Raw genomic sequence first — 15,124 nt, forward strand, 5'->3', positions numbered from 1 at the left:
GGTAATAGCTACAGCTGCTGGTCCTGGAGTTGTCGTCGTTGTTTTCCACCCCGAGATGTGGCAGAGGAGTGTGCTTGCGATGGACAGGATACAGCTGTATCTCGTTGGCATCTCTATTTGGAAGAGAGGCGGAGCTGTTAGTGCTAAAGAATGCATTCTCGTGTTTCCAGCCTCTTTCAGCATTGACCTTGCTTGGGGTCATGTGCTCATCTAGTTGTGAGGGGAGGGGGTCCATTAATCACGGAAAGCAGCATGCCATCAAGAGCTTTGCAGTTGTGCAGTTTGCACACAGATCTGAGTTGTGCGATCTCCCCGCACCCATTTGTTTCAAAAGGGGAAAATCACACAAAAGTTTTATTTATGCCCAGTTTACGGTAGGTGGTGGTGGTCTGCAGTCATATGAATTGGGGGCCAGGTGAATGTATGAATCAGTCCCTTGACTTAACTGTTCTAGAAGAAGAGGAAGAAGAGTTGGTTTTTATACCCCGATTTTCTCTAACTTTAAGGCTTCTCAAAGTGGCTTACAATCGCCTTCCCTTCCCCTCCCCACAACAGGCACCTTGTGCGGTAGGTGGGGCTGAGAGAGTTCGGAGAGAACTAGCCCAAGGTCACCCAGTAGGCTTCATGTGGAGGAGTGGGGAATCAAACCCAGTTCTCCAGATCAGAGTCCGTTGCTTCTAACCACCACACCGCGCTGGCTCTCATTTTACAGCCTGGTATCATTTTACAGCATCTTTTCATCTTACTCGTAAAAGACACCTGAGACTCTTTTATGAATCTTACCTTCGTATTTTTCAGCTGTAGGTTGGAGCAACAAATGGGGTCCATCTCTTGAAGTGGTTCAAGAGGCCGTGTGTCCAGAGGCCATGTGTTATTTGTCTTCATTATATGATGTTGTTGTTGTTGTTGTTGTGCTGACTTACTAGTCAGGTGTGACACCCCCCCCCCCAAATGAAGTGCCTTTTGAAAAGAAATGGGAGCACCTCCCTTGGCCTCAAACTTCTTTAAACTTGGGGAAGAGCGCATTTGGGAAGTTTTACTATACTCTGACTGTGTGGCTATGTGGTGGTGGAAAGCGCCGTCAATTCACAGCAGATTTACGGTGATCCCGTAGGGTTTTCAAGGCAGGAGACAAATACAGGTGGTTGGCCGTTGTCTGCCTTTGAATTGTGACCCTGGACTTGCTTAGTGGTCTCCCATCCAAATACTAACCAGGGCTAAGCCTGCTTAGCTTCCGAGATCTAGCCTGGGCCATCCAAGTCAGGGCTTGGCTATTTAGGAGTCGCAAGCAATTCCTAGAAAAACTGATCACGAGGGCGATAAATTGAGGGCAGAGTGTACGTACATCCAAACAAACTTCATGGCTTAACCAGCAAAGTCATCACAAGGGCAAAATCCAAATATCCAAAAGAAGCCAAGCTGCTTGTAAGGAGGCAGAGGAATAAATATATGGATTTTACAGGTTTTGCTGCTTCTGCTTCAACAGACTCCCTTCTGAGGGGAGTCTGCTGTGGAGAATTAAGGTGCGCACTCAAGTCATTCTCCCATTTCCTATACCCATGCCCCATGTCCCAGTTTGTTACTGATCCCCCACCCCCCACCCAAATTGCATTGTTGGCTGTGACTGGCCCTTATCCATGCTTTGCATAGGTAAACTGCGGAACTCCCTGCCCCAGGATGTGGTGATGGCTGCCAACTTGGAAGGCTTTAAGAGGGGAGTGGACATGTTCATGGAGGAGAGGGCTATCCATGGCTACTAGTAAACATGGATACTAGTCACGATGCAGACCTATTCTCTCCCCAATCAGAGGAGCATGCCTATTATCTGAGGTGCTTTGGAACACAGGCAGGATGTTGCTGCCGCAGTTGTCTTGTTTGTGGGCTTCCTAGAGGACCTGGTTGGCTCCTCCTATGTGAACAGACTGCTGGACTTGATGGACCTTGGTCTGATCCAGCAGGGCCTTTCTTATGCACTAGTGCAAAGGGTATTTGTTGTTATTGTCGTTTGAAACTGAGGCAGAGAGGAAGCTCTTCCTTGTACCTGGCTCACGTCCCCGTTCTGTTCAAAATTTCTGGGTGTATCAGACAGAGCACAGAGCCTCTGTTTTGATCCTGGAAGAAGGCATTTTCCCTTTAGGTCATGGTTAAGGCCCGTGGGACATCAGAGCACAGGAAGAGCAGTCCAGGGCCACCCTTTGGACTAACAGCCTCCTTTTCCTTTGAGAACCCGGCTGCCCTCTTCAGATTTTTTGCTGTTCCTTGACCAGAAGGAGTCTCCTGGGCCTCTGCCAGGGACCCAGCCGAAAAGTTGGGCCCGTGTGGTTTTCCCATTGCAGTGGCCATCTCACTGTCCACCCTTATCCCATAATGTGGTGCTGCACACACTTTTCGAAGTCTCACTTTGGGTCCGGGATCTGAAATGAGTCTAAGAAGAGTTTGACTTTGTAAGAAAATGCACCAAACCCAGATGTGCTGCTCTCCCAAACATAGGCTGTTACCGCACTAGGTATTCCCAGCGATGTATTAAGCGTTTGAAAATGTCATAAAAAATACTGTTCGCACTTTCTGTGTGTTCCCACCGATGTATTAAGAGTTTGAAACTGTTATAAAAAATACTGTTCGCACTTTGTTTGGCCTCTTTAGCTGTGAAGACGTCTTCCAACCATTTTCTAGCCATGGCATCCAAAAACCCTTTTAAAGCGATGTTTTTTATAACATTTTCAAACCCTTAATACATCACTGGGAATACCTAGTGCGGTAACAGCCATAAGGGTGTACGGTCTGTGGTTTGAAACCACTGCCAGCCCGTGAGTTTTGGCACTTTTACAGTGGCACTTCCCCTGCTTTCAATCCTCGCTTCCCTTATTTTGTGTGTGGTCATGACGCGGTTTTGCCACCCGAGGGAGCTCCCTCGCCAGCTGAGTTTTCCAAATATTTGTCTGGGACGCAGAAGTGTTTTGTGCGCTCCGCTGTATGCATTTCACACTCCGGTGTGTCCCTGAGGCAGCCAATCGCATCGTCCTATTTGGACAGCGTATCAGGCATGCGGTTGTAACGGCCTTGTGAATCTTCGCAGAAGGGAAGCGGGGATGAAGAAGGCTCCTGTGTGAAATGTTTTGGGGGTGCCTGCAGCGTCAGCCCGCAGCAGAGGGCCTGTGGCTCAGTGGCAGAGCATCCGCTTGTCATACAGGAGGTCCCAGGTTCATTCCCCGGCATCGCCAGTTAAAAGGATCAGGAAGGAGTTGAGATTAAAGTTTCTCTGCCTGAGACCCCGGAGAGCCGCTGCCAGTCAGAGTAGACAATACTAACCTTGATGGACCAAGGGTCTGATTCAGTATAAGGCAGCTTCGTGTGTCCTTATTTCTTAACGTGCAGTTCTGTGCCAAATGTGCAGTTCTAAATTGGATTTGTGTAACTCTCACAAGAAATGTGTGCCATTCTGAAGTGGGAAAAAAAGAAAGAAAGAAAGAAAGAAAGAAAGAAAGAAAGAAAGAAAGAAAGACAGACTTTAGAAAACCAGTTTATTTTTTCAATAAATACATTGTGGCACAGATCAGCTCTTCATTTGCTCTCATGCTCCTGCAGTCCTCAAAATGGCTCAGCCGTCCTCTTGGGTGTGGCCTGGGGAGGGCGGGCTATAAATTAAATTGAAATAGTAAATAAATAAAGATCTTCCTTCTGGTCAGCGTATAACTCTGCTTCCTCGGTAGCAAGAGGGGAGTGGCGCTTTCCTGCCTGAAAAGTCCCAGATAACATGGACTGGATGAACTGGGCCCAGGCTGACTGTGGTTATTTGCCAGGAGGTGGAAGAAGGGGTTGTCCAAATGTGTGTGTGTCCAGTCACAAAAAGAGCGCAAATCTGGGCTGCCACAGCATGCATGCGCTGTGTGCCCAGATGAAGAATGCATGCTTAACGAGCGTGCATACCACTACAGTCCTGCTGACTCCAAAATTCACCGGCTGCCTGGGCAGTTCTAAATTGTCCTTGGAAAACTCCTGTATGTTTCTGTGTACGCATGGGTGGACGTTTATTAGCTAAAGTGCTGGGCCAGTTGTAGGTGGGGTATGTTCTTATAAGATGAATCACAGGTCTGCTCTAGCAGGGCTCTTCTTATGTTCTTATGAGAAGATGAATCACTGGTCTGATCCAGCAGGGCTCTTCTCATGCTCTTATGATAAGGTGGACCACTGGTTTGATCCAGCAGGGCTCTTATGTTCTTATAAGATGAATCACAGGTCTGCTCTAGCAGGGGTCTTCTTGTGTTCTTATGATAAGATGATTCCCTGGTCTGCTCTAACAAGGCTCTTATGCTCTTATGATAAGATGATTCCCTGGTCTGCTCTAACAAGGCTCTTCTTATGAACTTAACCCTTAAGAGTGTCTCAGCTAAGCAAGTGAATTGGCAGTTGAAGAGTTAGGCATGCCTGACCTGGGAACGGTTGACAGATAGTTGAGGGAGCTCCAGAGGCCGAGTCAAGATTGCTTTCCTGAGCTGGCAGCTTCTCCCCATGCAGCACGTGGCACACACTTCCACTCTTCAGTAGCTGGGGGTGCCATTTGTGTGCCACCAGCTCTGTCAGCTCATGGAGGGAGAAAGCTGAGTTGGTGGTATGGACAGTAGAAACACGAAGTCCTTTGGTGCTGAAGCGGACGGCTGATTGAGAGTACAGATGCCAACAGTGGGAGCCCATCACAGTTGTGAAGGGCTTTCAAGCCGTACAGCATTTCACGTACATTATCTCGTAATCCTTGCGACAGCCCTACAAAGTGTTTTGCCATCATCCCTGCACTGTGGATGGGAGGCTGAGGCTTAGAGAGGACAGCTTGCCTCAAGCCGCCTGGTGCTTGTGGCAGATGCAAGGTTTGAACTAGGGGCTTCCTAATTTGTAGCTCAGACTGTTCCCATCTACTTCTGAGGTCACCCGGGGACTCTGCATTCCACCCCCAAGCATTGTAAAGATGGCGGCCTTCCTAGTTGTTTCCGTGAGCGGTTATTCCAGGCCGAAAGGAGAGCAGTGAAGAGGCCCCTGTCTTCCCATGCTTTGCCTCCAACTTGCTGGAAACTCCAGTTTGCCTTTCAAAGGCTTAACCAACTGGAGGGCTGAAGCAAGGGTAATGAAGGAGTTATCCCGAGATAACAGTTCCCCCGACAAACTTGCTGGAGATCCCTGTCCAAGCTAGAACTTACAATGCATGACCTTGGCAGAGAGGGCTGCCAGATCACACTTCACCACCAGCGCGAGGTTTTTTTGGGCAGAGCCTGAGGAGGGCGGGGTTTGGGGAGGGGAGGGACTTCAATGCCATAGAGTCCAATTGCCAAAGCGGCCATTTTCTCCAGGTGAACTGATCTCTGTAGGCTGGAGATCAGTTGTAATAGCGGGAGATCTTCTGCTGTTACCTGGAGGTTGACCACCCTATTGGCAGAGGCTCTACCCACTTGGACTTGCTGCCCAGCTGTAGAACCGTGCGCAACGGTATAGTGGATAGTTTTCCCCAACTGCCAGCATAGCTTTGTACTCTGCTAGTCTGTAGTTCCTGCCTTTGCCCCACTGTGCAAACATCCCCCCGCCCCATATTTCCTATATATTTCATTTCCTTTTCTTTCCATTCTAACGTTTCACGATTTTTTTTCTTTTTTCAGTATGACAGATTAAACCTGATCAAAGTAAGAACCTGACTCTCTCTTTCTTTTGGTACCCTCCTGCTGCTCCTCTGCTTCTTCTCTTCCTTGGTCTGACCCCCCCCCCCGCCCCCTGTACAATCTCTTTGAAAGAGCAAGGGGGTGGGGGAAGCCTCGTTCTTTTGGTGTAAAATGAGCATCCAGAATCGAGTCGGAAAGCCACAAGCCAGGCGGCAGCAGGAGGAGATGTTCTCTCTGTGTCGAAAGGTATTCTGGCCAGGGTGTCAGGGGACCTGCCCTGGATGGTGAGGTCTCTGCGTTTCCGAAATACCCTCTTGGACATGGACTTTTCCCCTCTCTCCAAACACACCATCCCAATGATACAGCTGCTGATTCAAGTGAAAGTTGTATTTTGTGGATGTGGGTGTGGAAGGAAGATGCTTCCAAATGCTTGGTCAGTTTGGTTCATTTTATTTGAATTGATTGCATTTCTTCATACACCTCCTTTCTCCTCTGTTGTGGGGAGGGGAAGGTGATTGTAAGCCAGTTTGATTCTTCCTTAAATGGTAGAGAAAGTCGGCATATGAAAGCCAACTCTTCTTCTTCTTCTCAGTGGAGACCCGGGGTCGTTTATGCATGGGAGTTTTACCTGAGGTTTATTGCTCACGGGACCCACACTTTCCTGTTGGGAATCTATACACCAGCAGTCTCCAAGCATAAATCAAGTCCTGTCCCTTTAAATGCTGCTTTGTAATTGGCTTTCTTTGTAGAGCTTACTGTGAAAGAAAGATTGGGGTGGTACGGAGATAGCTGGCTTGGGGAAGGCTTGTGTGTGTGTTTGTGTGTGTAAAGTGCTGTCAGGTCGCAGCTGACTTATGGCAATCCAGTAGGGTTTTCACAGCAAGAGATGTTGGGAGGGGGTTTGCCATTGCCTGCCTCTGCACAGAGACCCTGGTATTCCTTGGTGGTCTCCCCTTCAAATGCTAGCCAGGACCAACCCTGCTTAGGTTCTGAGATCTGATGCGATCAAGCTACCCTGGGCCACCCAGTTCAGGGCGATAATTATTTAGATTTAAGTAAATAAATAAAGGAAGGGAAGATCAAGGGCAAGTTTCCGTTGTGACGCTAGATGAAGTGCAACCCCTTTGTGAAGTCGCACCTGTCTGTCTGTATGTGTGGAGAAGCAACTTGGTCTAGTGGGTAGAGTCTTCAGGTTGAGCTGTAAAACCTTTGCCTTTTCCCCTGCCGGAGTTTGAAGATCAGCCCTTTGACTGTGTGTTCGGGGTCACAGGATTAAGCCTGTAATGGGTGTATCCTCTTAGGGAAGGTGTCCCTCATTTCTCAACCTCATTCTGCGCATGAGAACATAGAACCAAGAAAAATGACCTGAGTTTGCACAGCGATTCTGTGTGAGAATCCAGCCTGAAGTGGAGGCCAGACGCCCATTTCCCGTGTGTTCCTTTCTGCCGTGGGACACCTGTGAATTTGACGTGGAAAGCCGAGAAAGGAGTACTTTTCTTTATTCAGGTTTAACGGCCCGTAAGCACCAAGGAAAGCATTTAAGGATTAAAAGAACAGCGAAGAAAAAGCTTGCCTGTCAACCGTGCAAGCTTTACAGAAGTCTCTCAGGAACAGTCTTAATTTATGGGTGTCAGAAGCGGTTGAATATTTTAACAAGCATTTCACAAAAACTTTCTCCCTGACAACTGTATGTTCAGAACAGTAACGAAAGACATGCAGTAACGGATCAACCACTGACAAGGAGCAACCACAAAGACATTGTTTTGAGGGAAGCTCAGCAAAACGCCCCTTCATCTGCACTGTAGGTAGCACATTACAGCGCACAAGCATATACGGCCGTCTTAATTTAGGTATTGTCAGCATGCAAAGACAGGATGGAACTTCCAATTCGGTTGAATATTTGATTCCCAGGTAGAGCAGGGAACAATTCCATCTGGCATTTTGAAGCAATAGGTTCCAGCGCTTACTCGATGGGCAACTCGAGGGTACGGCTGATCTTGGTGGCATAAAACTGTAGATTTCAAAACTGCGCAACTGGCTCTTTTGAGGTATTTGACTTCTTTCGTAGGGAAGGAAGGAAGGATTGCTAATCACCGGTCAGTGCTTTCAGGTTGGAAGTGATACACCAAGTATGAACAATATTGCTCTCTCCTTCTGCATGGTTGGCTGGGGGTGTTTTGCAACCTTGGACAGTGTTTATTGCAGTTGGGCCAGCTGAAAAATAAATGCCTACATTTCTGTCTTCATTCCCTTCAGGCTTCATGTTTGTGTCTAACCCGTACCCCTCTGGTTTGTTACTAATAATTACCAACCTTTGGCATTAACTCCGTTTCCTTGTTCCCTTCTTTCCCTAGTGCCAGAATCTCCGTACTAACTAACTTTTTTTTTTATTTTGTCCTTACAGAAAAGCCAGAGTTGGTACAATGTAAGTATTGCAGTTTCATTTATCCCTCGATTTCATGCAGGGAAGGAAGGAGGGGTGGAATGGGGGAATCGAGGTCTTCCCATTTCATCAGGCATTTGAGTTCGGACACGGGTGGGGGGGATGGGCTGGGCTAGCTCTTTTTGGGCGGGGGTTTCAGGGCCAGCAAGGGTTTTTCCTCCTTGGGACAGGCTCTTAATGGGCAGAACAGGTGCAAGAACTGTCAAAGTCATGGATTTCCTGCTGCATGTAAACAGAGGAGTACTCCCAAGTTTGCCTCCTGACATCTTCTGTTTAGACTTAGAAAAGGGTGAACTTTATGTAGCCAGGGTAGAAGAGAAGGCACGTATATCAGCATGGAACTGATCTCCCCCTTTCTGCGTGGATGTATGTAAAACCCTTATACCTGACCTTTCCATATCTGCTATCCACAAGGCACTTTACTGCAACAAAAAAGTCATTTTCATTGCCATCCTAAGCAGAGTAAGTCCACTGAAGTCAATTGGCTCAGAAGGGTGTAAGCGTGCTTAGGATAGTACCGTTAGGAACGCACCGCAATGGCACGTCTTGAAAGCAGCAGCGAAGGGCTTGCTAATTCTGTGCAGTCCCAGGGGTCCCGTGTGTCATGCCCCTCTCATTCTGCGCAGGTTTTTGGCCTCCCTTCTGCAAGTGGCAGCGCTGCCTTCGTACAATAGCATCTCCTCCGTAACCTACCCTCTAGACACAAGGAGGGTTTGTGTTTCCCCCTTCCCCTTGGGTTGAACGTGCCAGAAATGTATTCAGCCAGGCAGTACTGAAGGTATCGGTTTCTTTGTTCCATCCTTCCCCCGCTCTCAAGTCTGGAGGGTTCCGGCTCTAGAAAGTATTTCTTCCTAGAAGCATTTCTTCACACAAAGTATTGCTTTTCACAAAGGAAGCATTTCTTCACACAATGCATAGTTAAATTGTGGAGCTCCCTGCCCCAGGATGTGGTGATGGCTGCCAACTTAGAAGGCTTTAAGAGGGGAATGGACATGTTCATGAAGGAGAGGGCTGTCCTTGGCTACTAGTCAAAATGGATATTAGTCATGATGCAGACCTATTCTCTCTAGTATCAGAGGAGCGTGCCTATTATATGGAGTGCCGTGGTACACGGGGAGGATAATGCTGCTGCAGTCGTTTGTGGGCTTCCTAGAGACACCTGGTTGGCCACTGTGTGAACAGACTGCTGGACTTGATGGACCTTGGTCTGATCCAGCATGGCTTTTCTTCTGTTCTTAGCTTGACCACATTTTGGTTTGTCCTTGTTTTCATCCATTCCCCAGTCGCTTTCCTCGATGGCAGACTAATCCCGGTTGTGACCGATCCTCCTTATGTACCCTCCACTGTCTGCTCCCTAACCCTGTTCCACGGAGTCTGTCTCTGCTGTTTGTCGACAGAGCCTTGGCTCCGTGGTCCATCCTCCCAGGCAAGGTTGAATATGCTAAACCACCTGAAGCAAGGGCGAGAGGGCAAATATGTCCAGGCTGTCTCCACTGCCAGAATGAGATGCTCGACTAGGGGAGGGGCTGTGGCTCAACGGTAGAGCATCTGCTTGGCATGCAGAAGGTCCCAGGTTCAATCCCCGGCATCTCCAGTTAAAGGGACCAGGCAAGTAGGTGATGTGAAAGACCTCTGCCTGAGACCCTGGAGAGCCTCTGCTGGTCTGAGTTGACAATACTGACTTTGATGGACCAAGGGTCTGATTCAGTATAAGGCAGCTTCATGTGTTCATGTGACTCTCTGCAAGGAGACAGCAGCCTGGAGCTAACCCAGAGGGAGCTGCTTGAAGTGTTGTGAGCACGCATTTGCGCAAAGTCTGGGACCCAAGGTCCTGGCGGCAGATACATCTGCTGGGCTGTGAGTCTGTTTGGAGCCCTGGCCAATATCTAAAGCACAAACTGGTAGTTTCCTTGGGGACAGGTAAATAAAAATAACAACCCCCCAAACACAGATGATATGCAGCTAAAGAGGGCTCAGGGTCCCAGGTTCTTTCTTGGGGGAGAAAGGTTACAGGTTATGCATGCCGTTTCCAACCATCAGAGGTTGCCTCGCTCTCCCCCTGCGTTCCCCTGCGTTTGCCCACATTTTCTTTTATCTCGAATTTGAAAACACAGGCAAAGCGCGGGGGGAGAGCGAGGCGACCTGTGACGGAACGGCATCCATAATTCAAACAAAGACCGGAAGTTGTTGGAGGTAGTGGTGACAGCGAGTGAAACAGCTATGCATAAAAGATCACAGAGATCTCTAATCCCAGGGCTGCTTTGCCCCCGGCGCAGTCTGTTTTTGTGGTTCATGTGTGCATGTCTCTGTGTTTGCCTTTTGGGGTGTCCTCTTTATTTCATCTCTCTTCTTTTTTGTTTCTCCCCCATGTGCTTCCAGCATGAGAGACAACAGATCCGGAGAGTAAGCCCTGGCTGGGTTTTGTTTTTTTAAAAAATCCTAGGCTTCTAGGATAATCCTAGTCTTTTCACCAGGTGAAAACAGCAGTGCCACAATAGGGCTGGATTCCCTCCCCCCTCCACATGCTAATGATGAGGCTTCCAAATTTGACTGCACTGGTTCTTGCCAGTCTGCCCTGTTCTAAGTTACACTGGCAGCTCATTGATTCTGAACTCACCAAAAATTCTTTTCTGTGCTCAGGCATCACTTCATAAGTATGCTGTTCGTCTGCTATAAAGCTCTGGAGTTTATTCTTCTTAAAGATAGAGCACCTCTGCTGCTCCAAGAAAGAGTGGGCCAATAATTGTGTGCCCCTCCGACCCACCAAATTGCTTTGGAGTGAAAGCAAGCAATCTTTATGAGCTGGTTGCAGCCTGAAGCTGCTGCTTCTAAACAGAAGAGCAAGTAGTACCTAAAAGACCAACAAGATTTTCTGGGTGTAAGCTTTCAAGACTTCAAGCTCTCCTTGATAACACATGAAGCTGCCTTCTACTGAATCAGGCCCTTGGTCCATCAAAGTCAGTATTGTCTACTCAGACAGGCAGCTGCTCTCCAGGGTCTCAGGATGAGGTCCTTCACATCACCTACGTGCCTAGTCCCTTTAGCTGAAGATGCCGGGGATTGAACCTGGGACCTTCTGCATGCCAAGCAGAGTCTCTACCACTGAGCCATGGGCCCTCCATCTCTCCAGGGTATCAGGCAGAGGTCTTTCATATCCCCTATCTGCCTAGTCCCTTTAACTGGAGATGCTGGGGATTGAACCTGAGACCTTCTGCATGGTAAGCAGATGCTCTATAACTGAACCACAGCCCCTCCCCAAGAACTTTGATTCTTGAAAGCTTATACCCTGGAGAACCTCCTAGTCTTTAAGGTGCTACTGAACTCGAGTCTTGCTCTTCTGCAGCAGACCAACACAGCTACTCACCTGGAACTGTCTTTTTAGCAGCATGTTGCCCATGAGGTGGAGCTACCAGCCCTATTCCTGCAGGTTTTCTTCTGGTTTTCTTGCTGCTGTGTCCATGTCATCCTTTAACCCAACCACCAACCAGTCTTGCTCATCCCACATTCCTTCTTGTCTTTCTAGCACCCTCTTCCCATGCTCTGCTTTCTTCCTTCCCTTAACAAGTCTCGCTCATGTCTATTGATCTGTAGAATACCAAACCTCTGCGTCGTTACTGGTTTCTTAGCTTTCTAAATTGTCATTGAAGGTTGGTTTGATTTGCGGAGAGTGAGGGAGGCTGATCTAACCCCAGTTATGAAGAAGCACCCTCACTGGCAGTCTTTAAGCAGAGGCTGGGCAAGCACTTGTCAGGGGTGGTCTGGGCTGATCCTGCATTGAGCAGGGGGTTGGACTAGATGGCCTGTTCTTATGTTCTTAAGGTTTGGAATGAACTGCTGCTTTATTGACAGTGTTAATGCTGTTATAGGCTGTCTTTTTATTGTAAGCTACCTCAAGCAGGACCACACTTGGAATACTGTGAGACCACACTTGGAATACTGTGTACAGTTCTGGTCACCACACCTAAAAAAGGATATTACAGAGCTTGAGAAGGTGCAGAAAAGAGCAACCAAAATGATTAGGGGACTAGAGCAACTTTCCTATGAGGAGCAGTTAAAACACTTAGGGCTGTTTAGCTTGGAAAGAAGGTGGCTAAGGGGAGACATGATAGAGGTCTATAAGATTATGCATGGTTTGGAGAGAGTGGACAGGGAGAAGCTTTTCCACCTCTCATAATACTAGAACACAGGGTCATCTGCTGAAGCTGGAGGGTGAGAGATTCAAAATGGATAAAAGGAAGTATTTCTTCACGCAACGCATAGTTAAATTGTGGAACTCCCTGCCCCAGGATGATGTGATGGCTACCAACGTGGAAACCTTTAAGAGGGGAGTGGACATGTTCATTGAGGAGAGGGCTATTCATGGCTACTAGTTAAAATGGCTACTAGTCATGATGCATACCTATTCTCTCCAGGATCAGAGGAGCATGCCAAATATATTAGGTGGTGAGGAACACAGGCAGGATGCTGCTGCTGCACTCGTCTTGTTTGTGGCTCCTAAAAGCACCCGGTTGGCCACTGTGTGAACAGGCTGCTGGACTGATCCAGCATGACTTTTCTTATGTTCTTATGTTGATTCTGGAGAGGCAGCATAGAAATATGCTAGATAAGTAAGAACATTCCCCATGGCTGCTCTAAACAGAAGGCGAGATAGCTTTGCTCTGCTGAGCAATTTGAACAATTGTGCTCTGGACCGCCCTGTCTCGGGGAAAACAGGCGCTGACTTTGCTTCACCAAGGCACTGGAACGCTCTCTGTGGCAGGAGCCATAAACTCCTGTGCCGGGTGAGGCGTCTTCTCTGCAGCAGGGCGGTGACCCTGAGCATTCATACGACGCTTGAGCATTCAGTGCATTTCACGGACATGGTCTCGGTAATCCTTACAACAACCCTGTCAGGTAGTTCAGTATTGTTTCCCCCATGTTGCAGATAGGGGACTGAGAGAATAGCGGCTTGCCTGAGGCCACGTGGTGAATTTTGTGTCTGAGGCCTGATTTGAGTTAGGTTTTCCAAACTAACACCGTTAGGCCCGATACCGCGCCAGCCGTGCGCGTGGCTCGTGCTGAAAAGTGTATCCAAAGTGTATCCTGTCCAAAATGTCTGTAGAAAAACTCCGATTTGGAGCCGCAGTGCCTGATCCGCGGGGGCCCAAGTGTGGCTCTTGACCTAGGTCCCACACGGGTGCTGTGCAGCAGGGTGACATAACTTCTGTGGATGAAACCATTTTCAACTGTGCTGTTTCAGGTGGCTTAGTGTGAAAGAGCTGGCCTCTAACCTACCGTTCATAATCCTCAATTTTCTTTTTAGGCTGGCTCCTCACGGTTGCCGCCGGATGTGAATTTGGACCTCCCAGGACCAATTTTACTCGGTGGCTTAAAACAAGCCCCCTAGTTCTTTCAGCCCTGTGCCCATTTCTTCTGTCCGTAACCCAAGCCTAATGAAGCTGGCCTGTCTTAAAAGAGTACCGGAATAATGTATGGGAAGCACTCAGGGCGAGGTGGGAAATCTCTGTGCAGATTTCTTAATCTGTGTTTAAGGTTGAAACACAGCTGTGGGGGGGGGGGCGTTTGGAGAGGAAGCACTATTTTCCAGGAGAAATCCCTCCCTCTGAGATTTTATTAGCCCCAGTAGGGAAAAAGACAGGCCATAATATGAGTGTCTGTCTTTTTTCCCTACCGAGGTTATCAGCAGCTTGGGACAGGAGTAGAAGTGCCAACTCCAGGTTCGGAAATTCATGGAGGATTTGGGTGTAGAGCCAGGAGTGTGCAGTTTGAGGAAGGGAGGGACCTCAGTGGGTTGTAATGCCATACAGTCATTTTCCTCCGCGGGAACTGATGTATGTAGATCTGGAGATCAGTAGATCTCCAGGCCCCATCTGGAGGTTGACAACCCTAGACGGGAGAGGGATTTCCATAGGGATGAAGCAGCTCATGGATAAGACCTCCTCCCGATCTTTATAATCATTAAAAAATCTTTCTCATACCATAACTGCAACAGCTATTATTGTTATTCTTTACTGCAGGCCCCATTCCAACTTCTGCTTTCCCGTTTTCCAGTTCCCTCCCTTTTTGGGGTATGGCCCAGCCCAGCCGTAGCATCCGATTCTGCGTCTGCCAGCAGTGGGGTACTCTTTAGGGGGGAGAGACTGGGTGGCTGCAGCCAAGCCCACCCATTCAACCAGTTACAGGAAAAAGTACAACCCCTCCTATTTGATGCGTTGCTAGTATGAAAAATATTGAGGTTTCACGTCTTTGCAGTCTTGGGCATGTTTACCTAGGATTAAGTCCCGGTGAAATGTTTCTGAATGAGCTTGAATCTCATTGGGAAAGTTCCAAGTAATTTGGGTCTCAGTTTAGTTATTTATTTGCTTCGTTTATACTCTACTTTTCTCCCCAGTGGGGGACCCAGGGCAGTTTACACTGTTCTCTCCTATGGTTGCCAGCCTCCTGGTCAGGCCTGGAGATCTCCCGGAATGACACCTAATCTCCAGACTACAGGGGTCAGTGTCATCGTCGTCCTCCCCGCCCCAGAGAAAATGGCTCCTTCTGAGGGTGGACTCTATGACATTGTCTCCTGCTGAGCTTCCACCTCTAAATTGCCAGGAATTCCCCAACCCGGAGTTCGCAACCCTCTCCTCTCCTCATTTTACCTTCTCAAGAACCCTGCGAAGTAGGTTAAGCCGAGAGTCACAGCAGAGTGGGAGATTTGAACCTGGATCTCCCAAGCCCTAGTCCAGCTGTCTAACCACAACACAACACACAGTTGATCTTGGCCATCCAAAGTTGTGACTTTCTTTGCTTTGTATCTCATCCCTTTTACGAAAGTAGCACGGCCACCTCCCTGTACTGCTAGGGTTGCCGACCTCCAGGTGGCTGGAGAGCTCCCGCTATTAAAACTGATCTCCAGGTGACAGAGATTAGTTCCCCTGGAGAAAATGGCTGCTTTGGCAATTGGACTCTGTGTCATTGTACCTTGCTGAGGTCCCTCCCCGCCCCAAAACCATGCCCTCCTTGGGCTCCACCCCCAAAATCTCCAGGTATTTCC

General features: G+C 48.4%; 1 protein-coding gene across 4 annotated transcripts in view; it reads left to right on the forward strand.

Moving 5' to 3' along the window:
• LOC130487435 (protein Aster-B) overlaps positions 1-15,124 on the forward strand; it is a 100,879-nt gene that overhangs the window by 55,179 nt on the left and 30,576 nt on the right. For 3 of the 4 annotated variants that reach the window (XM_056860930.1, XM_056860933.1, XM_056860932.1), the window contains exons 3-4: positions 8,047-8,067; positions 10,465-10,488. In XM_056860930.1, coding sequence (XP_056716908.1) covers positions 8,047-8,067; positions 10,465-10,488 — 45 coding nt within the window. The remainder of the gene's footprint in view (positions 1-8,046; positions 8,068-10,464; positions 10,489-15,124) is intronic. The other variant, XM_056860931.1, reaches the window with a different exon arrangement.

Source organism: Euleptes europaea, chromosome 14, assembly GCF_029931775.1.
Source record: "Euleptes europaea isolate rEulEur1 chromosome 14, rEulEur1.hap1, whole genome shotgun sequence".
Lineage (NCBI taxonomy): Eukaryota > Metazoa > Chordata > Lepidosauria > Squamata > Sphaerodactylidae > Euleptes > Euleptes europaea.